Source organism: Gambusia affinis, linkage group LG21 (assembly GCF_019740435.1).
Source record: "Gambusia affinis linkage group LG21, SWU_Gaff_1.0, whole genome shotgun sequence".
In the NCBI taxonomy this organism is placed as follows: Eukaryota; Metazoa; Chordata; class Actinopteri; order Cyprinodontiformes; family Poeciliidae; genus Gambusia; species Gambusia affinis.
This window is the reverse complement of record NC_057888.1, coordinates 8,113,308-8,141,103: the sequence shown is the minus strand read 5'-3', so window position 1 is coordinate 8,141,103 and position 27,796 is coordinate 8,113,308. Positions and strand designations below refer to the sequence as shown.

At 36.3% G+C, this 27,796-nt stretch overlaps 2 protein-coding genes across 3 annotated transcripts in view; one reads left to right on the top strand and one right to left on the bottom strand.

The window, feature by feature from the left end:
* plxdc2b (plexin domain containing 2b) overlaps window positions 1-19,885 on the top strand; it is a 78,967-nt gene extending 59,082 nt beyond the window's left edge. Inside the window, exons 8-14 of the mRNA XM_044104325.1 lie at window positions 1,572-1,652; window positions 1,780-1,861; window positions 8,355-8,415; window positions 8,838-8,991; window positions 13,372-13,410; window positions 15,021-15,187; window positions 15,704-19,885. Of these exons, the coding sequence (XP_043960260.1) occupies window positions 1,572-1,652; window positions 1,780-1,861; window positions 8,355-8,415; window positions 8,838-8,991; window positions 13,372-13,410; window positions 15,021-15,187; window positions 15,704-15,823 (704 nt within the window). The 3' untranslated portion in view covers window positions 15,824-19,885. The remainder of the gene's footprint in view (window positions 1-1,571; window positions 1,653-1,779; window positions 1,862-8,354; window positions 8,416-8,837; window positions 8,992-13,371; window positions 13,411-15,020; window positions 15,188-15,703) is intronic.
* A 3,048-nt stretch (window positions 19,886-22,933) lies between these two features.
* Window positions 22,934-27,626, bottom strand: LOC122824099 (GTPase IMAP family member 9). Of its 2 annotated transcripts, XM_044104322.1 has the most exons (3): window positions 27,445-27,612; window positions 24,929-25,708; window positions 22,934-23,691 (listed from the first exon to the last, which is right to left on the bottom strand). In XM_044104322.1, the coding sequence occupies exons 1-3, from the start codon at window positions 27,473-27,475 to the stop codon at window positions 23,687-23,689; spliced, it is 816 nt and encodes a 271-aa protein (XP_043960257.1). In that variant the 5' UTR covers window positions 27,476-27,612; the 3' UTR covers window positions 22,934-23,686. The 2 variants fall into 2 exon arrangements, with proteins under 2 accessions (XP_043960257.1, XP_043960255.1); XM_044104320.1 differs by lacking the exon at window positions 22,934-23,691 and having other exon boundaries at window positions 24,921-25,708; window positions 27,445-27,626.
* Window positions 27,627-27,796: the final 170 nt, after the last annotated feature.

The following is a 27,796-nucleotide window of genomic DNA, read 5'->3' as shown; positions in this document are numbered from 1 at the left end:
ACATTTACAAATGTATGAAATTGAGAGCAATTTTAACATAAATATTTGAAACATATTAATCATATGGTTCAGATACAACTGAAATGCAAATGTAGTAAACTTTAAAAATGCAAATAATAGTGAACTCGGAACAAGTGGCAGTAGCTATTCATGTTGTACTTAATTTACCTTGGAAGTCATAACTTGGAGCTGAGCACAGTGATATAACACTCCGTTATTTACAGAGGTTAAGAAACACACCTGGTATCTGCAAATACTTAAAACCTGTTTTAAAATGCTTACAACTGCCTATTTTATTGGTTCAAACACCTAATGTATCCTACTATTCAGTAACACAAACATTTAGAAACCATCTCAGCACAACTGCACAACCTGATGTCTCATTTTTCCTTATTTCTGCTCTTGGGGTGCCAAGGAGAACAAGCAGCGCTCCTGGATCGGCTGCTTTGCAAAACCAGCCAATGCTGTCAAATGGCGTTGTGCTTCTAAGCTGCATTTTTTTTTTTTTAGATATTTTCAGTTAAACAAGTTTATTCAAGCTTGTTCAAAGTGATTTATATCATAAAAACACCAAAAAAATCAACAATTGAAACACTACATTTTTGTAAGTGTCATTATACATTAGCATGTTGGTTAGTGTTTCATTTATTATGGTACAAAAGTAACTCTGAACAGTCAGGTTTGAACATGTGAGATCTGTTCTACCGAAACGTCCACAAATAGGCATTTTTTTCCCTCATATAATTTAGAGTTGCATTCCACAGAAAACTACATAAATACTGATTAATCAATGCATACCAAACCGGAAGTAGACAGAGGGCCACTGTAACGTCCAACCCAGATTGTCCTTGTCAAAGTTGGAAAGAATGAATAAATCAAATTTTAGACAATGAATGGAGAATAAAGTCTGAAAATGTCAACCTTTTCTCCTGATTATCCAGATGTGTAAATTACCTAAATCAGATACTTTCTTAATCCAAAAGGCACCTTGAAATCAAGTAATTTCTGACTTTGTAATTGGTTGTAACTCTAGGCATTTCACCCACTTTCTAGTTAGTCGTACTAAACTTTATTCTGTTTCTCAATAAATAATCAATTATGTTTACCAGAAATGATAAATGTACATCTAAGTAATATGTTACACAAATGTGGTTTAATCTCTGGTGCACAAAAAATCCATTTGTTTATTTGCAACTTGCATTGGATGTGCTTCACAACAGTACTCTGTTCCACAGTTTCATTTGATGGTTTCGAGTACGCCTGGCAAGCAAAAGCTAATCGGTTTTTCTAGACCAGCTAGGGTTCGGTGTGGGGTTGTCTTTAATCATGTGCTCCGTCTTACCCCATCAGATGTCTCGCTGTTACAACCGACTGGGTCAGACTGATGATGTCAGGTCCCAGAGAAAATTGCCCTGGTCCATTTGCCAAGTCATAGCCTGACTCTTTGGGCACAAAGAAAGCAGAGAAGTGCTGTAGCAGCATCCAGTATGACCCGATTCTCCCAGCAGCTCTATTTCCACTTTAGGAGATGTTTTTTGTCACAGGGTTCAAGATTAACTTTTTGTCTGCAGAATCTCAAACTGTCTCTGTCTTGGAGCTTACAAAGACGAGGATCACCAATTCTTCGGCTGTGGAAATCATACCTTTACCCAGTAAGAAGAATACTTACATTGTTTTGGTGGCTTTTATATTAGTAGAAGATTTGAAGTTAATTTCTCATCATCTGTTATAGAAAGATTGCAAAAACAGTCTATATGTGTTGACTCTTCTCTTTTGCAGCCTGTCTCCAGTTCACCAGCTGTAGTACCTGCATCTCCTCTCAGATTAACTTCAACTGCAGCTGGTGTCATCGGCTCAACAGGTTTGACTTCCTTTACTCCGTTACACTTTTCCTCATAGCATATCCACACTGTTATTTGTACTTTAACAATGTTTTTCCCAACCCTGGTCTACAAGGTACACAACCCTGCGTGTTTTAGATGTTTTTCTGCTTTAACACATCTCATTCAGATGGTTGCAGCTCAGTAAAAGGGCCAGAGTTGAGAAACACTGCATTGCACATCTACCTTTAAAAACAAAACTGTGTAGCTTGCCAGTAGGATCTAAAGGTTTTATTTTTAAAATTCCAATTTGTTCTTTCAAAAAGGCAATGCTGAAACCCTTTTTTTTTCCCATTGTGATTTTTAATCAGTCTGCAAGGAATAACTAGAGGCAAGAAATAAACATAACTAGAAACTCTAAGAAGGACCAAATTAAAGTAAGCAAAGCAGAAAAATGGCTGGTGTAATCATAGAAAAGGGCTAAGAAACACAAACATTAACAAAACCAAAAACTAACTCAAACAACCCAAGATCCTGACAGCATTTAATAATAACTTTCTAATAATGATTTTACTGTATTTCTAAACTGTTTTCATACAAAGCACTTAACAGTTACAAAGAAATAAGGCAAAAAATAAAACAGCACAGAGTGCATGAGTTCAATAGGATGTTTTGTAGCTTAGAATTAGGATAGGTCTGATATATTCTGCGGTGTCCAAATATAAGATGATGAAAAGAAGGAATGTAGGGTGATAATTTGTGCATAGGTTATAATTGTTGTGCAGGATTTCTCAGATCAAGGTTTATTTGCTTTTTTCAAGTTGGGCATTGAAAATTGTATGAAATAACGTTGTTTCTACATAAGAGCCATTTTAAACCCACATTTCCAGCAATGCAGTGGCATTTCTGACAGAAGAGGTGATGCAATTCAGTGAAAAACATTACCCTGTCCTTTTCGGAAGACTTAGCAGCATTAAATTATTTTTTTTTAAAAGCGATCACAAAAATTAGGCCTCTTTGTGACTTTTTAGTATGTTGTGTTTCTACTTTTATGAAATTATATTTTTTTAAATCAAACTTCCTGTCAGTTGCAGACTTAGCAGAGATTTTATTTATTCAGCTTTTATTCCCCTCCAGAGAAAAGTAGCTGTATTTAGTCGGCAGCTCATTCTGACAGTCACTCGACTCGCACCTGTTCAGCCTCTGCTCCACTTTCTTTCTACCTTATCCCTCTTGTCTCTCCCGCACTTCAAACACAAGTAAATATTTGAGCAGCCAAAGAGTTGTTGGTGTTCCTCTACAAAATTTCCTGACAGCTGAAATGTGAGTTGCAGTGTATTTGACTTGATTTAGTCGGATAGAAAAGTCTGAGTTAAAGATGCACAAGAGCAAAGGGAAAATAATTATGGGGAGATGATGCATGATCCGCTCTGATTTCAAAAGATGTTTGCTGTCCTGATGACATCCTTTGCGGAGGTTGCTGTTTGGCCTGTGGAATGACCATCATATCTCTTTCACTGTTGATCTACTTTCCAATCTGTAAATATAAAACATGAATCTGCCGCTCCCTTATTTTTTGAGCAGTCAGTAAACGTGAGTGATGTGTTTGAGGGAAGCGAGCAGTATTAGTGTCCTGCTCATTTTGATTTGTTATTGATGCTCTATAATTCGTGTCATACAACGTTGTCACGACTTGGCATCTTAAATCCTGCCACATTTCACAAAGACAGACTAATTTACAGCAACAAGAAAAGTGTTTATATATTCAGCAGTTTATGGATGCGGAGAGATACTGTAACGCCTTTAGCAGCAGTCTCATTAAGCTGCATTTTAATTAGCGTTCCGACTGTGTTAATACTTCACAGTTCAGCTCCCCTCAGCATCTTCTAGCCACTTCCTTTTAGAAAAGGCAAACATGCTTTTGGCACGCACTAATTAAAAAACATTGTGGCTTCGCTGGCTGCGAAGTTAATGAGAGATGCTGAGGTTTGTAAAAGAACAGCCTCAATGAACTTCTGTCTAAAGGGCTGGGACGGTGCAAGCGCAGCTTCTCTTTCATGCTAATGTACAAGTGGAAGCTGGGTAATAAAGCATCTGAATGCTGATGTGTTTGGAGCAAGCTTAGAGATTGGTTGTTTCTATGAAAGAAAGAACAAAAGCTGTTGCACAACATAAACATGACATACTTTACAGTCAATGCATAAGGAGCTAAGCTTAGAAAGACTTTTCCTTAAAAGTTTTTATACAGAGTTGACCCAAAGAATAAGCAAACTAAGCTGCTGTTTCGGTTATTGAGACCAGCAGGGGGCCGCTAGAGAACTTGACCACTTTGCAATAAAGTGACAAACCAAAACTGCCAATCTCCTGCATGAGGGTTTTACACAGACCAGCCAGAGGGACCCTGAATGGATTCCAAAAAAATATTCTTTATTTAAAAGTCCAAAAATAATTTTTAAAAATGATGAATTAGGCCCAAAACTGAGTCAGCATAACAAATTACAACTCAGGTAGTAACACAAAGAACTCGAGCACCAAACTGACCTAACAAACAACACATGATGGGAACTTAAATAGTGGCTGATCAGACCACTGCTGACACACAAGGGGACAATTAAACATACAAGAACTTAAACAAATACTGGACAACACAATACTAAATCTTTAAATTAAATACATATTATTAGAACTGAACAAACTGCCAAAAAGAAGAAACATTGAAGAAATTGTAAAATTAAACTGACGAAAACCAAATTTCTCCTGGCAAACAAATGGAATGACCCACTGAGGAGGTTTACCATCCAGCAATCATCTGGAGCTCTTCTGTGTGACACTCCAGCAGCAGCTCCAGAGGAAACTGGTAACTCAAAACAAGAAGAAATTAATTTGTTGCATTTAACAAAAATATTTATTTTTAAAAACTGACAAAGTTAACTAAATCTGTGCACTGCAAATAGCTAACTAAAGAGTCAGGCTAATGAAAATCATTTTACAAACAAAAATCTAAACTATTCATTAATCAATATGTAAACTAATGTTAAGGATGAACAGAAAACAATTACCATTCAGACCTCTGTGTGACAGTAGGGACAGCGGTCACATCCTGTATGAAGGAATCTGTTCATTCAGGACATCCTAAAACAAAAATACCGCTGCTACTTAATGCTCCAATCCATTCACATGTAGTATGACTTGATTGGCTGGATAAATAAACAACTGGCTAATATATATTTGTCTCAAGATGTTAAAATCATGGAAATGCAAAACCAGTCTATTTTGGTACAACTTTTCAGAATGGTGATGTTTTAAGTCAGATATATTTCTTCAAATTAAAAACTTTATTTCCTTGAACTCTCTTTTGTTTCTATGTCGCATTTTCTTTTCTTCTGCCATGCTCACTGCATATTTTTGCTGAAGTTTCACAGTGTTTTTCTTTCCACGTCATAAGAATGACTTTCTAGTTTGCAGACCGTTTGTTTGGCTGCACGTTTCATTAAGCTGCTCGGTACAGAGCCCCCTCAGCTTCTGCAAATGTGCCAAAGAAAAACAGCTCAGTGTGCACGGAACATCTGAAGCAATGTGGACCTTCCAGACAGAACTGTGCAATTAGATTAAGTGTGTTTAATGCAGACATTCTATGATCTGTCTGTGCTGCGTTGTTGCAGTTTGTGTCCTGAACTAGAAGTACTGATGTGGTGTCCTTGTAGGTTTAGAAAAAAAAATAGCGCATAACAATTGTGATCCGTTGCACACAATTTAAACAGCTGATGGTGGAAAATACAAAACCAGATGTTGAAAATTAGTAGTCCATCATCTACACTACATCCAGATGTGTGCTACTGAAACGGAAGTCACGTCTGTGCTCCTGCTGAGTGTGTGTGTGCCCCACTGAGATAGAAAATATGCAAAAACTGAGGTTAGATTGGTTTTAGTCAGCATCATGGAGTGTTGTTGTCAGAAATATGAATGCTTTGTCCATCTGCTGGAAGTGTGAGATGCCAATGTCTGCTCATTTCATCTCGATTCGGATTAATTAAATTTACTTGTTTCACAACAAGCTAACTCAGAGACTGATAAGTGTTAATTCTAATTTGATTAAGTTAATTTCAAACTTAAGAGTAAGACTAAGCAATGTGGCAAATATGTCAGTTCACAATCTCAGTTACTCATAGCATTCAATTTCAAAAAAGCAGATACCAAGTTGTTTATTGGTAAAATTCATGTTCACATGGGACATAAAGGAAATATAATTGGTATATAAAGTTATGAAAAAAAATCTTTAGAATGATTCTTAATTTGTTGGCACAAACCATTAGTCGTTTATGGATCAAGTGAGGAAAAATGCAATTAAATTAGAAAAAAAGAAAATATTAATCCATAAATTCTCATGGAGGAGCTATATAAGGGAAATTGAAGAACTTCATGTAATTCTGTAATGTTTGACTGTAATTCAGTACTGTAACTCAGTACAGTTAGGTATTGAGAATATGTGCAGATATGCCTGTTAAATTAAACATTTCAAATAATAGCTGAAGTAAGCAGTTACAAAATAGGCAACATTTGTTGTCAACTATTGTTTTGTTATCAGAACATTTAGTCAGCTGCGTTTGCCTGAGCTAGACTGACTTGCATTGTGCCGATAAGAAAAATAATTACTGCTGCGATTTGATTTTTATCTCTTACCCAATGCTGTTCTGGGCAAATTTTAAGTCCTGCTACTGACTCATTATGTGAATGAGCAGTGGAAAATTAATTTGGCTCTGATGACATGGCTTTGGCTTCACAATATAAAAACTATCAGCAGTAAAGCAAATCAATTAAAAACACATTATCTGGCTCAAATTCATTCAGAACATGAATATAACTTGGTTAAAATAATGACTTGGCAACATGGATGCCAGCTTTTTCTGAACCAAAATAGCAAAATCAGCACGATCAGTCCATCCTGTTGAGACTGAATTGAAAAATCCAAGCTTAAATATTCTCTCATTTATATTCAAATGAGCCTTCTCCAGCCCATCTCTGATTAAATGCGGCACGGCTCAGTGCGTTAGACGACAATTAGCTGAGATGGATGCCATTGAGAAGAAACAAAGCTCAGGCACAAGTTAGACCAAACCTCCTTGGTGATGTTGAGCCAGACTGTGCTGCACCCTAAGGATGGGGAATAACAGTCAGGGGAAAGTGAGGGATTAAATGGAGGAATCTGCTTCGGCTGTTTGAGCAGCAGACTTGGGGACATAGTTAAATTACCATAACAATGTGCTCTATAGAGAATCTTTTGGAGACCTTACTCAATATTTAGAGTTGTTACAGCACTGATTCACTTTAAGCCATATTTTTTCCAGGATGTGGGTCTGTTTGTTGTTTCCTTGAGTGGATTTGTCTGTAAACCACTTAATTTCTGTAAATTAATTGGTTTAATCTGACTTAATTTGAAGTCCTGCATATTGTTATTTACAGCTTTGGGCAAACCTTATCAGGTTTTAGGTTCTCTTGTTGGTATTATGTTAAATTTAGAGCTAAAAAAAATAATTCATGATTCACTATTTTTCTTAATAGAAGTCTACCAACACAAAATGGTTGATGCAAAACTGTGAAGAGACAAATTAGTCTTCCTGGGCAACAAACAAATCTGGCTTTTTTTCTCAGATCCACTGTTAACAAGCCATTCTAGCTGCTTCCATACAATAAGTTGAACAGGTTAAACAATTTTCAGTGAGTGTGGGTCTTTTTCTGATTTAATTGGAGCTGTCATTTGCACAAATATTGCTATAAAAGCACAAAGTGACTTTTATAGCAATATAAAAGTCACTTTGTGACTGCATGGTCTCCTACAAATGGAAGAAGGGGTGACAATGATTGTTCAAGCGGTGATTTGTTCAAAACTGTATACATTTTCTTTTTATCATGGAATTGTTTTCTGCACTGCATTTTTTTTTCTTTTGAAGGTTGAATTTTTCTAAAGTTTTCAGTATAAGATTTCAATAATTTCACAAATTTGTAAAAAGAAAAATTCTTTTTTTACTTAGATAAAGGGGTCTAAGCAACTAAAAGGGAAAAAGTTAGGCCTCTACTTAACAGGCATGAAATTATCTTGTCCCAATTTTAGTAATTTAAGCTTATTACAAGGAAAATGTTGCTTGCTCACTCTTTTAAAAAGTGATCATTTGCAGCTTTTCTTATGACTAAAGAGTAAATGGTATATAATTATCTTTAACTATCAGTCAAACAAAATATCTAAGTAACCACAGTAGGCTTTGCAGCTACTTAAAGGATCACTTTACTGCATTAACATAATTTTGTTTATATATACTTATAATATTAGAGTAACTATAAAGTTTTAACGTTTTGTTGTCGTTTGTGTGATTGGCGAAGCAATTTTAGTAGATTCACAATTCTGAAAATACCACTTTTTTTGACATTAGAGGTGATCTTCTTAGTGAAAACAAGGCAATGTGTGGGTTATAAGTGGAAAAACCTTTTGTTGGTATTTTGTATTTTTTTTTTTTTACATTTTCTTTCTTCTTCCCTCAGATGCTCCAGCGGTTTTGACCGCCATCGACAGGACTGGGTGGATAACAGCTGCCCAGATGAGGTAAGGATTCAACAAAAAGACTTGACCTCAGAGTTCATACCAATCTGTTTTTGTAACAGCATCTGACCCAATACTGACATCATTCTTGGGTCAGATTTCAGGCTGAGGTCATCGATCCAGACGACACTCTGTTTGTAGACAACATGACCAAAAATAGGGCTGGGAGTATTGGCATCGTCGGTGTTTTAAAATTAAACATCTGGCTTGAATTGGACCTAAAAACACACACACACGCACACACACACACACACAATTAAAATTGAAGCGTCTCTGTTCTACTATGTCCAAATTTTTGGCATATTACATTCTAAATGTGAAATCAAACACACAAATATATTGATGGCTGTGGTTGAAGCTTTCTTTTGCACTTTTTATCCTTTGAGAATTTGTACAAAATATAAAACGGAGGTACTTTCCATCAGACCAAAGACAAGATGTGCGACATGGACGACACTACGCAACTGTACACGTTCACCACCACTATCACTGCCAGAACAGCATCGAGAAGTAAAGGAAGCACAGCAGGCGGGGGCACACCTTCCACCTCTCATCCTCCCACCAGCGCTCCTACTGAAGGTAAAATACCGGATAAACTAAAAATAAGTCGACAATGAAGTCTTCATAGGATCTCAGAACAACTATTGAATGATGCTCTGTTGAGGCAGTCACTATAATTGAACTTTTTAAAATTTGTACCAATAAAAAGGATGCTATAATTCACAAGCGTATTCAGAAAAGCAAATGTTTACCAAATTTGAAGGAAATATTCTTTTATTTGTCCTGTCTAGATGAGGTATGTACCATTGGAAGGTATTTTAGTTTTTTTTTGTGATACCAGTAAATAAAATATTGTTACACTGTTCTAATTAGAATATGAAATTATTGGCTTACTCAAACATATACATTCATTATTTTCTGCTCACTTTTAAGAGTAAATTCCCTAAAGTAATGTAATATTTAACCTACAGCCAAAGGGTTTCAAACAAATTAAGATCTTACGGAATTTGCTAAAATATTTGTCCATTTTTGAACATTTGAAAAATATTCCAACAATTTTAAGAAATCAAACGGGAAAATAATCATGAAAGGTAAAATAAAGAATTATTTTTACAAGTCTATGACCAAAAACGGCAAAGCTTTGACATTAAAAGAATTACAATGTAGTTACATAGGGAAACAAAAGTCAGAAAGTAGCTTTCTTTAATTTATCCAGCAATTATAGGTTGTTCATTACTGTGCCAAATAATTACAAATGATTACACATGAAATATTTACCTGAATATTGTCTTTGTGTTCCTACCTAAAGTTTTGTGCAGACAACAAACATCAAGAAGGCTGTGTTCCTTTGCTACTGTAAGAAAATGTATTCAGCACGAATTATTATTCCTCAGCAGGAGACTAAACCAATGCATAATATGGTGGTTATCTAGTGAAAATCCTCTGTAAAAAGCAGCTGACACAACTCTTTTCCTGATAACAGGAAAACAGTCAAGGTCTCCTTTGAAGTGTGTTTACTACCATTTTTTTTGGCTTGCCAATTGCAGCAGTTGTGCATTGGCTAAAGCTACTGTTTACATTTTGAACTCGTTTCTACTTGCATAATTATTTCTTAACTTATTTTAGTTAAAGATAGTTTATCAAAAATAACTCTACATGTGGCTGGCTTGAATGTTGTGCCCACACACTATGTGACACCATGTTGCCATAGAAACCTTTTATAATAAAAATTAAAAGCACACATTACTTTTTGTAAGGTTTTTTTCTTCCTGTGCTTTTCTATTGATGTTGCTCCAGCTTGATGTCTGAGATCAACAATGAGTTAATGGACCTCGATTTCAGACATGCACTCTTTCCAGTCTGATGAGCTACAATAGTGTGTAAAGGTTTGGAGCCATCCTTCGAGGCATCCCTGATAAAGATGCATAACACAATTTATATTTTATCACCATAGCACAGTCCTGGGAACAGATGACTACAGTTGCATAACAGTGAGCTGGTGGAGATTTCTCTTTACCTCCCTTAATATCCTGTCCACTGTACATGATGACCTGGATCCTGACTCACCCATGTTTGTCACGTCTCTTGTATTAAAAATGTAGTCATTGGTCTGACCTATTTTATTGTAGCTATTTAAAAATAGCTATTTTATTGCAGCCATTTTCTGATTAATTTATGTCTTAATTGAAAGGCATGTTCTTTCTTTTCCATTTGGATGAAGGGCTGTAAAAAACTTACATTTTTTGGGTATGGTTATTATACTGGGATGAAAGATGCTTTGGGGCCCTTTTACACAAAGCCAGTTTTCAGTGAAACCGTTACATTTATGTTGCGATCCTGCCATACGTTTACATGACTCCAGTGATCAAACTCTAACAAAACAGATAACAAAAAAGACCAATAGCAGATAGCTTTGTTCTGTGTTGTGTTATTTAACTTGTTCAGTTTAACATGTTGAATATGGAATATATATGTTATATTCTAATTAATAAAATACAGCTTCATATTCAAGGTTTGATACAATTGCTTATCAATGTTTAAAATTACAACTGATAGTGAATTAATTCAATGCTTTTTCAGTTTCTATGTCAGCAATATCAGCTTCTACTTCCAACATATCACTAGTGTGAATAAGATGTTGTTTTCAACAGACCAGTGATTCTGCAAGTTGATTTTCAAGTGACCTGCAGAAAAGCAGTTAATTTAGTTAAAAGCAACTGTTAGTTCCATTAAACACAACTAAAAGAGCATGAACAGTGTCATGCTGACAAATCCTGCTTTAATTTTGTCCTATTAATGTCAGTTTTTCTTTATTGTTCAGTTGCACATGCTTTCAAGGTTTCCCGCATTTAATCTTTGTTGAGGATTATTTTTAAAGGTGTTTACTTCCATCGCTTGCTGAGAAAGAGGTTGACCTTTTCTTCATTACAGGCCCATTGATCCTCCTCTGTGTCTGCGATTTTTAAGGATAGGCCCTGATGGCTGGGCTGCTGTGTGAGAACAATCCAACTGTGGTGATAAACACAATGAGGAGTCCAACAGTTTCAGATCAAAACAGGGTGTGGCAAGAGACCTAACCTTGTGTCTGGGGTTGCTAGGGGTTACACTCTGGTATGTGTATTTGTTTTGGTTGACTATCTGATATGTACAGCAGACAATTTTCCCTCAACAATCACTTGTCGGGGCATGCTGTGGTGGCACAGGAGGTTAGCAAGCACCACATTTGGAGGCCTTAGTCCTGTCATGGGTTCGACTTCCGGTCCCGCTGACCTTTGCCGCATGTCTTCCCCCCTCTCCTCGCCCTCTTTCCTGTCTGCCTACTGTTGCAAAAATACGACCCACTAGCACTGCAACAACTCTTCGGAGAGAAAAAAAACAAAACAATCACTTGTCTCTTCAGCTGCAGCAGGTCAGAGGTCAGGTTAGTGAGCAGGTTGTGGATCTTTCAAATGCAGACAACCTCTGGCTGGGTGGGAGAGTTTGAAAAGAGAAAAAGAGGCAGAAAGAAGAAGAGAAATGCATGTGGGAGGAAGACTGTTGATTGCAGCACTTCATGTGTTTGTCTTGATGTAAAGAGTTTGTGTTAAAATAGAAAACAAACTTTTTTTATTTGTTTCTTTAATTAGGACATCTTATTCTGAAGGTTTCCAACAGAAGAAGATTGAGAGTAATAATAGAGATCCAGATGTCTGTTTCCCGGTCTGGACCCAGAAAAACAACATGTGTATGTTTTTCTTGGTTTTTATGTTAGACCAACAAAAGTTGTGCATAACTGTAAAGTGAAACTAAACAAAAAAAACGTGGCTTTTTATTTGTAGTAAGTTCCCTGTGCTGTAGTACATTTAATTTGGTGTGCAAAACTGATTGGTCACTACCAATTTACAAATCAAAATAACATTTTGTCAGTCAACAGAGAGCTCCTGTAGACAGCAATTTCCGATTCTTGCCACAGATTTTCATTTGAATTTAGGTCTGGACTTTGGCTAGGCCATGATAACACATGAATATACTTATCCAACTATTGTAATGTAGCACAGGTTATACGTTTAGGGTAATTGTCCTGCTGGAAGGTGGACAATTTATTCCATAATCTCAAATCTTTTACAGGCTCTGTATCTTAATTCATACCCATACTATAAAAGTGCCGGGCATAATGTGGCACCAAACATAGCGGATAAAGAAAATACAGTGGTGGGATATCCAACTTTGTGGATAATTTATCTTGTGGGACACAAAAACCACCCTGATACTCTTCTTTTTCTCCTCTTTGGAATAGACTATATAAATGTCAGCACATTATCACCCCTTAGGAGGATATAATGAATGTCCTGAGTGGAATGTGTGCTTGTCTGTGATTTCAAAGCTGCTGGGCAGTCATAGAGAAGCATCTAAAGCACTAAACTTTGAACAGGATTTCTTCCCAGATTGACCAGTATCCACTTTCCCATCAGCACCTACCACCACACTATGGTGTGAGATTATCTTCCACTAAATAATAATTGTTGCCTCTTACAGAACTCATTGAACAACTAATTTCAGACACAAGGATATGGTTTAATTGCCTGTTTGAAACTAGAAGCAGTAGCTCTCTATGAATGAAGTCATTGAGGCAAATAGACCTGGTGAAAAATATGCCAGATTAGCATAATGTGAATGGTATGGTGTGTAAGAGTCTGTTACCCTTGAAGTAGAAGTGGGTCATGCTACATTTCCATATTTCACACGTATAGTTAACCCCAGACTGATATTATGTGTTGAATTATTGATGCTTAGTCATTATATTCAAGGCATTCATTTTTAATAAGCGTAGTAAATGAAGATGGCTCACTAATGAAAGAAGCTTCATCTCATTTGGAGCTTTCAAGGGAGGTCCTAATAGAGTTAAAGCATCAAAAACAAACTACAAAGAGAAATTCTGATTACTTTGTCTGACTCCTGTGGTTCTTTGCCTCTTCACAGATGATACCAAGATTGCACTGCATCTCAGAGACAACCAAGGTGAGTCTTCAAAAACAGAATATTGTAATGAATTTGAGAATTGATGCTGTTTGAAAACACATTCTCATTTCCTGTTTGAGAGAAATTGCAAGTCCATGACTTTCTATCACGCTTCTGCGTGCTAAAATGCCATATGCCTCCAAATCAGCAGAGCACAGGCACTGTGAGGATGTTTTTGCATTTATTTTCTATGCATTTAACCTATTATCACCTTGTATGAGGTTGTAATATTAGTCAAGGTGATAGGGGTCTGTGAAGAAGATGCAGCTTAGGCATAGGAAGTAATCTTGAGGTGATTTTAGTGCAGCAAAAACACAGCTAGACTAAATCACCTTTTTCTAAAGAACTGAGCAAAACTAGATTGTAGATAGTTCAGCGTTCATTGTTGGTTTCTTTAAATCTCTTGTGAGGTGAGATGTGGGAGCAGGTTTAGCCCTCTGTGCAACTGATTTATCTGAGGACAGATGACCTCTACTGAGGAAACAGAGCATTTTACTGCTCTGTTAGAGCTCTGCTTCCTTAGACACCTTAATCAAGACCAAGATAATAGAGGACTGGTCTCCACCTGCAACAGAATGCCCCACTCCACAACAATAGTTAAGCACTGCTGGGATTTTCTGTCACTGATGCTCTTTAATGACGAATAGTGTGTGAAAAAACTGAATGGAATCAGGTGTTAATTTCCAGCTAAACTCTTTTTATAAATACATGTACGTTATTAATATTTGTCAATGTTTGTATTTAATGAATGTTCTAACCTACACAGTTGAAGCGAGCGTTCTCACATGTTAGACAGGTTTGATTACCATCCTGTTATTCTGTGCGCTGAGAGTGAATGAGGCAGAGAGCCAGGGGAGAGCTCGGTGGGCTGACAAGCTCTATGCTGCCTACAGCTGCTAATTAAAGACAGAGAGAAGCCTGGGGAGAGGTTGTCAGGGGGCACACAGAGGAAATAAAATAGATGACCTGAACCTGGTGTACATCTGCTGAATACATACATTGTAGCTTCCTTTCTCCGTTTAACTGCAAGTAAATGAGAACTGAGCTTATTCTTGTCCCTGAATGTTTTATTTTAGCTGAAAAATTGGAAAGAAATTGCAGGAGATGCTGTTTTGTTCTCTTGAAACTGAACCCAAAACGATAAAAAGAGATTGGTAGAGGTTTACAGGAAGCTCTTTACATCTTTCAAAAGCACTATCACAACCTCTGCTGTGTCTAGTGGCAAGCATGAATCTTAAGTGATCCACACACCTGTCACTTCACCAAAGGCTTGCAGGAAGAGAAAAGGATCTTTTAAGTTTAAAGTTTAAAGCAGACTTTTCAAAGCTTGCAGAAGGACAGCAAATATAAAGCAATAAAAATGTAGGATACGGTTTAAATTGCTCTTTCACACATGCTTGCCTGAATAAACTCATCTAAAGTGCCATCTCTGTTTTCAACATGGTAAATATATGAACTTCAGGGAATATTGAAACCATTTCAGTTGATAAATGGTGATTGCCCCCTAGTGGTTACTAAAAGAGCTGTAATAAATTTTTTAAATATTTTTAAATAAAATATTTTAAAAAATGTAGCCTTTTGAAATTAAGAAAAATGGGTTTTCTTTTCAGTAATGCCAGCTGACAGCGCCGTCAACAGGGTACCAGGCACGCATCCTCTGCACACCGGTCTGATCTTGGGCATCCTGCTGGTGACGCTCATCATGATTGCCGGCGTTCTGATCACGGTCTACATGTACCATCACCCAACCTCTGCTGCCAGCCTCTTCCTCATTGAGGTGAGTAGTATAGCAGAAACATCAGGATAAAAACTCTGGGTTGAGTTTTTACCGTCTGCTTTCTTAGTCGTTTCTGTCTGAGAAATAAACAAGACATTTTTCAGACAAACTAATAATAGCTGAGGTCTGTTTTTTTTTCTCAAGCATCAGTGTCTGCTGGCGTAAAACTAGGGATATTTGTCTGTGACAAGAAGATCTGTTTTATTCTACTGACTCATCAATATGCATCAAAATAACGCATAACTAAAGTGCTCTCTTACAAAAAAATTCTGCAATACTACAGGCATTGCCTAAAACAGTTTATTTTCCATTATAAATTTAATCACTATTAGAAATTTCTTCTCGTATTTCCTCAAGTTATTTTTGTCTCATTAAAATATTTTAAATAACCTGAAACATTTAAATGTGACAAATACAGAAGGAAATGTGTATGAGAGTAAATGCTTTTTGACAGCAACCTTCAACATTGTAGTTTTATCTTTCATCTTGACGTGTGTCCTCTCCACCCAACCGCAGAGACGCCCAAGCAGGTGGCCGGCCATGAAATTTCGCCGGGGTTCGGGTCATCCCGCGTACGCTGAGGTGGAGCCGGTGGGCCATGAGAAGGAGGGCTTCATCGAGTCAGAGCAGTGCTGAGGTAGGAGGTGAGACATTCTCATCCCCACCCGGTGCCTCGCTCTCAACCCTTCCTGCTTCACCAGGAACCTCTCACCCAGAACCTCCAGGATCAACCTATCGGCTTAGGAGCTTTGATAAAACTCTGAATTTGGCCCTTTATAGCTAGAGGAAACCCACTGAACAGCTCCTGTCGGTGAGGAACAGACTTGCCGGGGACAGAGGGGATGGGACAGCACTGAGACATCATCAATTCAGCTGGCATTGATAAGGATTTCTGCCTGCTGTCATGCTGCCAGGGAGGGACTGGACTGACTGGTTGTTTTTGTCCCAGCAGGAAGCAGGGTGACCTATACAATATATATTTTCAGAATCAATACAGAGTAAGTGAACAGAGACATCCACTTGATTGTCAGTGGTGTTATAAGCCTTTGTATATCCATCTGGTTTATACTAGTTTTCCTTTTTATTCCTTTTTTTTTTTTTTTTTTTTTGCAATTATCAGTATGATAGGGTTGGCACATTTCTCTGTTGGTATTGCTTTTCTATACCACAGCAGATGTAATCGACTTTTCCACAGCCTGCTCTGCTGTGCGACATGACGTGAGCTGAACAGTCATTGAGTCATTGAGCTCTGAACATTCAGCTTCTTTTTCTATGGGTTAGTTTATGATGATCAGCTGGGGAGACCTGGTTTTTCTTTTTGTTTTCATGGGTGATGGGAACATTTCTTTTGTGTTTGTATATTCATTAAGGCTGTGCCCTTTTGTCCCTGACTAGAATTTGCACCGTTTTATTTTTTTTTCATTAATTTTCATGCACATTTTTAGATCTTGCAGATTTACAAGACAGGTGCTTGTGAGTGTGAATATATTTTCTGAAGTGTCAGTGATTTGTGTGTGTGAATACAGAAGAGTAGTTAAGAGCACTGATGGGATATCTGCTTACTTTATGGGGTTTTATGCTTGAGCTGGCTCTGTACAGGTGACTCTTATATTTAGAGGTACGGAGGATGTGCAGTCAGGTCTTTACATACAGTCATCGTGATAACGAATGGCATACATTTTAAATTACTTTTAATCTTTTTCCAGATTGTACATACAACTCCATTTATTTTTAAAAACAACAATTGGGCATAGAAATTTTTATCTTTTGTAACTTTTATTTGATCTACAGTAATATTTGGTCTCTGATCAGTAGGATTAAACAACTACTTCAGTTTGAAAGCTTCATTTTGGTTCTCCCAAAAATTCTACTTAGTTAAGTATTTGCCTAATTTCAATTTATTGTACATTTTCTCGAAATCTCACAGTCAAAATAATGCACAATCTTCCTCACTAATCTTTGATTAAATGTCCCATGGCAAGTTGTACCTTGATCGCAGGCTATTTGTAGCTCTCACCAACATTGTGGTATGACACTTGCTTCATGTTTAGCCACTCATCATTAAGGGCAAAATACTCCACAAATTCTCAATCCCGAAGGTTTGGGTTATTTTAAAGTTAACCTGCTTTATTTACTCCCAAGTCACAGGTTATAAATGAGATTATTGTTAATTTAAACTCGTAATTGTGATGACATTTAACTGCTAAAAGTCTAACTTATGATTGGAAGTGAATGATGAGCCTTCATTTGACAGTCAAATAACACTTGTTTGAAATAGATGATCTTAAATCTGAAATACTCCAGTTTATGTAAATATGCATTTCCTCTTGTAGATTTTCAACAAGTTCCTTGTACTTTTCCAATGTTCTGAGTATTAGTCAATCGAATGTGTGACACCAAATCCTTTTTATACTAGGAAAAAAAGAACGACCAGCTACCATCGATCACCAATGAGGAAGTAGTGGCACCTTCAGCATTACATGTTTAACAATTTAGGTGAATGCAAGCACATGTTTGAGCCACTATGTATAATTTTGACTGTGTGGAGTGAGAAAATCCACTCTAAACTTCCAGCTAAATTATGTTTAGAAAATTGTTAAAAAAAATAATTATAATAATTAATGTGATGAATGTATGTAAACATCTGGCTGTATCTATTTCTGAAAACAAATGTCACTGATTGGAGTTTTATTGAATTTAAATGACTGTTTCCTTTTCTAGTTTCACAGCAGAAAATAACCAGTTCTGTATGACTTTTAACAGTTTATCCTTGTGAACATAATGATGTACATACCAAACCAAAACATTTGCAGATTCAGGTAACTCATGGCAAACATTTATATAGCAGTGATGGTACTGAGAGACATTTTTTTTATTTTTTATGAGTGGCCTTTTTTCTTCTACTTTTTTACTTAAATGTGAACACTGTTGTGTTTTTCTTGCTGTCACAGATCAATACGCAATCTAAACATTAATCTTTGCTGATTACACCAATGAATGTGGACTTATTGTTGAGACAGACACTCAAGATCAATATACTGAAGTTCTGATTGCAAAACAAAAAAGTGCAATGTTCCATCTGTTCAGGACACAGAAAATGCATAAACTTTCCATTTGTTTTGTTTTTTTCTGTTCACACCACGTTGCCATCGCATTGAAACCAAAGACTCATTAGCATGAGAGTTTTCCCTCACAGCCTCCACACCTCACAACTCAGCTGCCATTAGCAGTAGCTTTGATAAAGTACTGTTATGATAGTCAGAAGCCATTTTCTGTTATTAAAAACCGTGTACAAAGCATTCTTTGAAAACAGCAAAAATTGTAAAACATGCTAAATCCTTCTCCTGGGAAATATATTCTTAAATAACTCTAAAGGCATGTAAAAATTTCCAAATACATAGAAACTTTAAAACATTTTAAGAGCAAAATTATCTATAACTACAAAACACAGCCAGTAATGTTTTTAGTTTAGGCTGATACTAGAAGCTTCCTGGATAAAACGCAAAAGTATAAATTCTATCTTTTTGTATCCAATGCTAACCAACTTTCTGATTTCAAGTAAGCTGACATTGACATATTTTCTGTAAAAATAATTTTAAAAAATAGAACAAAGACAAAATTAGCAGTAGTTATGGAAGCTAACATAGTTTTTGTTAGGCTAATGCTAGCTGTTCTTTGACATTAACACAGAAAGAACTACTCCTTTGTTAGTATCAAATGCTGTATATGCCTTTATGATTTGAATTAAATGAATACTTTTTATGTTTCTGAGATTTTATAGAGATTCTAAAGACAAAATTGGCTATAATTATAGATGTTAGCATGCAAACCTTCCAGCTTAGGCTTTTGCTATTAATTCTTAAATTAATCTCAGAAAATTCATCAAAACCCCTACCAAAATGACACAATAATGTATAAAATAATGTTATTTTGACTTACAAAAATATTTATTTTCCTAAATTAATATAATACTGTTTTAAGAAAGTTGTTTTTTGATTAAAAACTGTATTGGCCACATTTAAATGCCACAAAAAAAAAACATGTTTTGAATGGCTTAATTTTGCAGAACACAGGATATTGTTTATCCAAACAATTCTAGGTGTATTTGGAATTTTAACAATTGAGAATTTGGCAAATTTCTTTAGAGAAAAACATTTTACTTTTCATTGTTTTTTGACGTACAACAAAATATTCAGGCTCAAAAATGCTTTGAAAACATTCATACAAACAAAACTGGTATCTGCTATTTACAAATATTTATGTGCTGCTATCTTCAAAAAGTCATTGATGCAGTCTGTTTGGAAGTCATCGTGACCCATGTTTAAGTTGATGCTTTCAACTGTAACGTGTCATTTCCACACGTCAGCGATGTATATCAGGAAATTCGCCCGTTATTTTCTATTAAACAACCTACATTGGCACTTGCCAGCAGCCAATGCTCCAAGAAGAACATCCCCCTATCCTTTTCAAACCTCTTCTGTTTAAAAGCTTTGCAGCTTCTTATGAAACTACCTGCAACTGAAGGTGTGCAATCTGTTCTTACACTACATATTTAAGTAAGACTCATAAAATGTGTGTTAAATCCACCAAAGGGCATCCTTCAAATGTGTTAGGACTGTCAAAGTGAGTTAGCCTTGAAAAAAATAAACACTGTTTAATAACAGTTTTTAAATTGTGTTGCCTCTGCTAACATATCAATTTACCTTAAGTTTTGTAAAAACAAACTAAATGACAGAATAACATTGCTCTTAATCCTGCAGCATGGGGTAGACCCCAGTTCACAATGACCAGAACTTACAACAGGAAAAAAATCTTTTTTGGAGTTGCTTTTGTCTACTTTAGAGCCTCCATATTCAGCCATACTTTGGGAGGACTGACATTTCCGTGAAAATAAACAGGAAGTTCAAAAACATTCATTCATGTTTTCAACTGCCAATTCATAAAATTGCTAAATGCATCAACAGAAGTCACTATTCTCAAGAGAAACAGCAACTAAGGGAGAAGGCTTAGCATCAAAGCTAACAGTTTTTTTTTTTCCTTTCATCTTCTTTACAATCAAAGTCATGCATAGAAATTCTGTATGAACACCAAAACTGGAAAATGGTGACTGTTTAAACTTGTGCATATAGTAATATGATATTGATCACTAAGGAAAGCTCATAACCCATAATGCACAATAGTGTTAATGTAAAGGAGAATGCTGGTAGTTTAGGTAAGTGTAGCTGGTTCTCCATGCCTTCAGGTGTGTTTTAATACTGTTACAAGAGTTCCTCTGGAGAAATGGCTCCATAGAAGTGCTTGCACGTTCCTGTTTTACTCTTTTCCCTGAAACTGCAAGTGTTTTATAGAAACAGTCAAAAGGGAGTTGGAGAGAGTGATTGAGACTGCGTGTGTAAACAGACTTTTACAGAGACTACAACACTTGATCTTGCAGAAACTGAAGCTTTCTTGGTTTCTTGTTACTGGACTTGATAAATGGCTTTTACTTCCATCATTATAAACATTATGTCTGACACATGAACTGAGAGGGGCTGAGATATGATACTGATGCTGTGTGTTACTTCCTCGTGTGTTGGATTAAATGTTGACATATGACAAATATTCAGAAAAAGAAAAGTTTATATATTTTTTCTGTGTTCCTGTTTCTTTTCATTATAAAAAATACATAGTACACAAAATCACTCAGTATCAGCTGTCTGTAATTTCTGTAACTACTGTTGTTTTGATTACATTTGAAATAAACAAAGTTGCTAAAAAAACAAACAAAAAAAAAACGTGTGTTTTTGCAGTTTGTCAGTCTGAACAATGCTGTAGACAAGATGGAGTCATCCGAGTCAAATACTATTATCAAATGTCCTCTCTGTGATCTGGTGTTTTAGCCCCATCTAGTGGTTAAATGACAATGCCCATGATATTTAGGCTTAAAACAATTTATTTCCCACACATTTATTTTTTACAACAAAACACACACAGTCATGTTTAAATTATTTTTCCTGGATGTAAAGACAACAATGTAGATTTCAAGAGGACCGTCAATATGAACATAGGAACAGGAATAAAAACCAAACTTTAGTCTGCACTTCTAATTAAAACTTGGTTTACTTTTGAGTTGTATTTTTTAACTTTGAGGCTTGATTGTTCAATGCTGCACCATTTAAATTTGGCATGAAGGAAAAACTGGACAGTGCAATATATTTTAAAAGTATCAATAACCCTTGACCTTTATTTTATTTATAAAGTTTAACAAAAACTGTTATGGATTTAAAATCAGCTCTACTAAGGAAGCCATTATTTATCATTTTAAGCGTAATTATCTGACATGAAGTGCAAGATCCATTTGGACCTGGCGGTATATCATTGCTTCTTACCAAGATATTTTTTACATTACTTGATAAATTAGAAAATCATAAAGAACATATTTCCAATTTTTTTGTTTATTTATTTTGGGGTTTTTTTTTTTGGGGGGGGGGATTCAAATAAGAAGTTTGAGATTTGCAGCAGCTCATCGTGACCAGAAATTGAAGGCCAGCACTCTTCTTAAAGATAAAGCCACTTTAAAGTAGTCTAAACAGTGATGGTTGATAAAAGGTTTTCAAGTACACAAACAGCCCCTGGAAACTAGAGGAAAATAAATATTGTTTTCTTTGTCCATGTCTGAGAAATAACCAGATTTTGCATGCTGATCTAGAAAAGGATAAAAATAATAAATGTGGTCTTCATGAAATGCACCAACATAGAAACAAGCTACATTAGTTGCCTCAAAACCATTTACAACCGCAGTCCTGTTGCATTATTGGTTATTGTTACTGTTCAGATAACGTCAACTTCCAACGCCTCAAATAACATCAGTAACAACTCCTCACAGATCTGTTTCCCATCTCAGGTGTATGTCCACAAATTTGTCTGTCAATGGCCCAAACAAGTGCTGAGCTCAGTTTCTTTGTAAAAGGCAGCTAACGGATGCAAACCAGCTGCTCCCAGAAACAGACGAACAGGACACAGAAATTTGCTGCAAGAAACTGCTTGTAAAAAAAATACACTGTTAGTTCACCATCTGGCAGATTACCATATGTGGACAAAAAGGAGTCCAGATTTCAGTCTAACTTCCCAAGGGCAACAATTTATTGACATTTAACCACAGATGGAGGAGAAAGATGTTATTCTTGAAGATCCCATTTAGAGCAAACTGAATGGAATCAGTGCCACAGGGAGTAAGTCTGAGATAGACTGTAGAACTGAAGTCAGCTGTATGTCAATCTTCCAGTTTTCCACACATAAATGTTTAGAGTTCTCGAACCTTTTTTTAAGTATAATGGCAGCAGTTTTCTACAGGTTTATTGCAAATATTTCTACAGAAGTCTGGCTTTAAGTGTTAGCTCTGCACAACTCACTGAGTGTGAAGTGAGTGGATGGATTGTTGGACGAAGAGGAATGGATGCCAGGCAGATTTTTGGATAGACAAAAGGATGGCGAATGGATAGCAGGATGGACAGATAAACAAATGGTCAGATGTATGGAAAGAGACTGATGAATGGATCGGTGGACATAAATGGGAGAACAGAATATTAGATGGCCAGGCATAAGTGGAGGGACAAAAGATGTTGGAGAGACAAATAGAATGATGGATGGGACCAAAAAATGGATTGTCAAATTAATGGATGGATGATTGAAAGGATGAAAATGTACATTAACTTATAATAAATATATTTGCTTGAGAATAAAAAAAAACCCTTCACACACAACACCCACAATTGCCTTAAAATCATTTATTTTGTCAGAAAGTAAAAGATAATTCATTTACAATAGAAAAAGAACATGCACAGAGTAACCGGAAATGTTATCAAAATAACGTGACAACTAGGATTTCAGAAGGTAAAAAAAAAACGTACAAGTAGGTCACACTTTGCCCCAAAAAACTGCTGCCTCTCATAATTTACTATAAACATTGGTTTAAAGTAAACACAAGAAGTGCTTTAGGGCAGCACTTTGCAGGGAAAAGTCAATAAATGCTTTTGTGCTTTACAGTTGTACACAGACAAGTGGAAGAAACATTGCAGCAAAACTAAACTATTCACATTTTGGTCACAAAAGAAGGGAATCTTCTGAAAAAAAAAAAAATTGATCTGCTCATCAACAGTAAATAATGGTGACAGTTTAGTAGTGCAGTCCTGTTGTCAGTGTCGGCCATTTTAAGGAGTGCTCAGTTTGAAGATAATGTTGGCCACTTTCTGTGTGTAACAGCCTGTGCCTCTTTGTTTAATAGTAAAACACCCACCTCCCTCTACTAAAAACATACACTATAATTAATCCAAATAAAATACCAGGATAAAAAAATAATCATCTTTGGACAACACGTTTTCTAAAAAGGCCTCAAGAACATGCCTTATTTTAAATATGATATTTTCATACGTTTTTCTGCATTCAGTAACATTTTTTACAGTTATGCCTTTTTCTATGTGTCTCAGTCAGAAGTCAAGTCCTTCAGCATGCAGGGTCTCGTTAATCTAGAACCAGAGAAAAAGAGAATTAAACTTCACTTAACGTGATGTCTGTATGCATTCTTATAAACTGCTGTCATTATATTAGCTTTGTAAAGAAAATCCACAATAAAGTTAAACGTGTTCACCACATTACTGTTTTGTTTTTTTAAAATCTATTCTCCCCAAAATAAAACAAAAATGGATAAGAGTAATTAGCATCCAAATTGGCATTTGGTTGCTATGTTGAGTTTTAAATTCAGCATCAAAAAGAAAGTTGTTTTACTCTGTAATGAGATATTTTTAATAATTAAATACATATATTTTTAGTGTTAAAAACTGTAACACAATTAATTGTTTTTTGTTCATTTTAACCTGGAACCTTTGCATTGTGTTTCTGGTACATCCGTACATCAGATGCACAAGCGGCATCCACAAACAACAATGATGGATGACAAAAGCCGCTTCTCTTGGCCGACCGGGGGCTCATTTTTAAAAAGCGATCCAGTATGATGCTGGAAAAGACTACTGTTGTTTGCAAGTTGTGCAAAAAGAAAGTTATTCAAGCCTACATTGAGACGGTACAGCAGCACCATCTCAATGAAACACAGCAGCACAGATGTTGTGCTTCCATAGTTCACATATCTAAAGTAGTATTTTTTCAAAGTTCTAGGAATGATCAGGGGTTCCTGAAACGTGATGGTTGAATAACCAAAATCACAAATTAAAAACAAAGGGTCTTTTTAAATAGAAAGTATCTCTTATTCTGCCTATGTATGGTTTTTGATTAAAATGTGATTAATTACAAATTAATTGAATTAGATTCTTTACTGGAGTCCCAGCACTATTTTTGACCCAAACATGATACTGTGATTTTACAAGAACCTGGGGAAACATGAGTTAACAGCAGAGAAAGGGTGAACTCTGGATAGAGAAGCTGATTGTAGTTGGTGTGGCATGAAAGTTGTGTTTAACGTGATCCACTCCCAGAGAGAGAGAGAGAGCTGTGACTCATCAGTTTTCCTCACCCTCTTTTGGTCACATGACAGCTTTAAGCAAAACAGTAAAACTAGATAGCTACAAAAAAAGAAAAGAAAAGAAATTACAGAGTGGAACACTGGAGGACCTTTAGTTTTCTGTGGATCCATTTGTTGTACAAACAAGCAGTTCGGAGTGGCGCCATAAACACAAAATTATTCATCTTAGCCTGTATTACAGACTGATTTTATGTAACCTAATGAAATAACGTGAAATCACTACTCACCGCAGGTCTGCTCTGCCTCCAAGGTCTTTGACAGGTTCAGTCCAGAGTTCTGTTTGGGTCGGGCTCCCAGCTCCTGCGCCGGCCTGGCTGGATTCTGGTTCACATCCAAAGGTTTTTCTTTCACCTCTAAACTGTAGTGGCCCCCTTCCTCTACCACCATCTTCTCAACCTTCTTCATTAGCTTTCCCACCTGGGGATTCTCCCCGAAGATGTTGTTGTTAATAAGTATGAACCTCTTCTTACACTTCCTCAACACCCACTGTAGATCTTTGCCCTCCCTGTGAATGTATCTCTCCAGGGTGATCTTCTTCAACACCTCTGCCCAAGTGAACACCACGATTGTGTGATTCCACACGTGCTCCCCAAAGAGGCTCACATTCTCCTCGATGCGTGCGCGGTCGACCTCCGTGAACATGCCCACGGGGATGATCAGCAGGAAGGCGTGAGGACCCGGAGGGCAAAGAGAGGAGCCCCTGACCAGCTCCTGTTTATAGGAGGGTGGGGTATCCTGCGCGGAGAACCAGCCGGGAGTGTCCACCACTACCACCTGGCGGCCATCTACCTCGGTCTCCCTGGTAACGCAGAACTCGGCCGCTCGCTCCAGGTGGAACTCCTCTCTGCCTAGGATGGTGTTGGCTGTCAGGCTCTTCCCCGGCCACCTCCATCCTAACACCACCAGGCGGATTTCAGGCAGAAATGGCGCGTCCTGAGCTGGAGCTGCTGGAACCTCTGGAGCTGCTGTCTCTTGGGTCTCTTTCTCTGGCCCAGAAGAATCTTTGGCTGCAATTAGAGAGGTTACACAAGTTATTTTAAATTTAGCTAGTGTTTAATGTAATATAACTACTGTAATATTATGACAGAAGCAGTATGAATACATTCATTATTTTTTAAGTCATGATCTATATATTTTTACTGATATTTTATGTTTTTGTTTTAGATATTTTTTGTAAATGCTACCCCTTAATGTTTTTATATGACATATGAGGATTTTTTTACACTCATCTTTCTTAATAGTGATAATAGTACACTGCACATGTTTGAATGAACTAGAAACCAATTGTTTAAATATGAATAAATACTTATTAAATTTCTTCCTTGGTTATTAGATAATGCCCGCTCACACTAACTTGCATTAGATATTTTTTTCTGAAATCAGTCAATATGGAAAGATGCATTAAGGCACTTTACATAATATAACTACAAGTGTAAATGCGGATGGTATTTGTTCTGTTTAGCTCTGACAATAAATATGAAAATAGGTTTATTAAGAAATTATTAGCAATTGTCTGTTTTGGGATTGTTACCTCATGAAATTCACATATTCTTAAAAGAACCTAATGATTTTAAGTTTAGTGCATGTTGACTTGTATCACACAGTAACTGGGTTTTACGTCAGCAAAAGATCTTAAAGTGGAAGTGTTTTTCCAATCTCCTGTTTCTAAAGATGCACCGATCTGGTGATCTATAGTTAAAGTAAACTCCCACTTTTCTTTCTTATGAATGTTTACAGCAAAATCTGTACAAATCTAAAAAGCAAGCCTTGCTTTTTCATACTTTTCAAGACTTCATAGAAACTCTTTGGTTACAATGCTGGTGTTTATTCTGGTAATACGTTGGGTAAAAGTTCACAACAAACTATTCTGTAAATAAATATGAGAAAACTAAATAAATAACACCCAGAGACCAATATGTATCAGTCAGGATACTCTGCAATAACACAAGCAAGTAATACAGATATAATTCATCACCTTTATTCAAATGATAATATATGTGATACTATTTAAAATGTAATTACTTTTTATTTTCTTATTGCTTCTATCATCACTGTAGTCAAAGCACTTTGGTTTTTAGTTTAAAGAGAAAAGAACACATCTTATAAGTTGAGCCTTTATTTAAGGGCATTTTTCACAATAGGGAAATCCCCATTAGTTTCAAGGCTGCTCCTGTTTCCTGTCCACTAAAAGTGAGACTCCTTAAAGACCCAATTTCCTGATTATATATCTGAAATCTCTTTTATTTCAGAATATGTTTTAATCCATGAAGACTTGAAGTTTTAAATTAAGACCCCTTAGTAATTTGTTTTACAAAGTTGTATTACCAAGAAAGAACTTAATACTATAATGGTCACCTATACATAAAACTATGTAAATATCCAAATATGAAATGATTTAATATAGTGTCTAAAATCTTCGATAAATTGCATATATTCTGCTTTCTAAATATGAGTTTGTTGTTAAAATGTTTGCCTCATGAACCACTTTATAACATCAAAGAAGTTAATCATTCATGAACACAAGCTAAGCAGCGGTATGTAGTTCTAAGGTTGAAATATAAACTAGAAACAAAGTATCCGATATTTATAACAACAGGAAATAGGAAAACGTTTTCAAGTTTTGTTTGTTTCTTTAGTTTAAAATTGTCTGCTAACTTTAATGCTAATTTTGTCAGCCGCGGTGACGATACATAATCACTTTAAAAGTTCATAAATTAACCGGATGGAGGCCGCTTTGCCTCACCTGCTGTCTCTTTCGGTGTATTGTCGGCCATAGTCAGTTTTATCCCGGGATAAAGTCCTCTTTGAGGGGTTCAATTCACTTCGGGCGCCTCGTTCTTCGAAGAACTTCCTCCTGATGATGACACAAGTTACCGGAAAAAGCCTAACGTCAGCGCTACTTCCGGTCAATCCTTTCAGAGTAAAAGCGGAAAAAAAGGGGACCGGAAGTAAAAAGAAAAATAAAACTCCTTAAACGTGGATGTTCCAGAAGGTGGAAATTTTTTATTTGGCATCCAAATAAAAACTAAACATAAATATAAAATTATGCAGTATTCTGACCAAAAAAAATGACCTCATTATTTGACCCAAGTGTG

Excerpts from the sequence above, each read along its gene's own strand:
- LOC122824099 (XM_044104320.1), bottom strand. The coding sequence starts at position 27,475 with ATGGCCGACAATACACCGAAAGAGACAGCAG. Across the intron at positions 25,709-27,444 it reads TACACCGAAAGAGACAGCAG|CCAAAGATTCTTCTGGGCCA; the intron begins GTGAGGCAAAGC and ends CTCTAATTGCAG.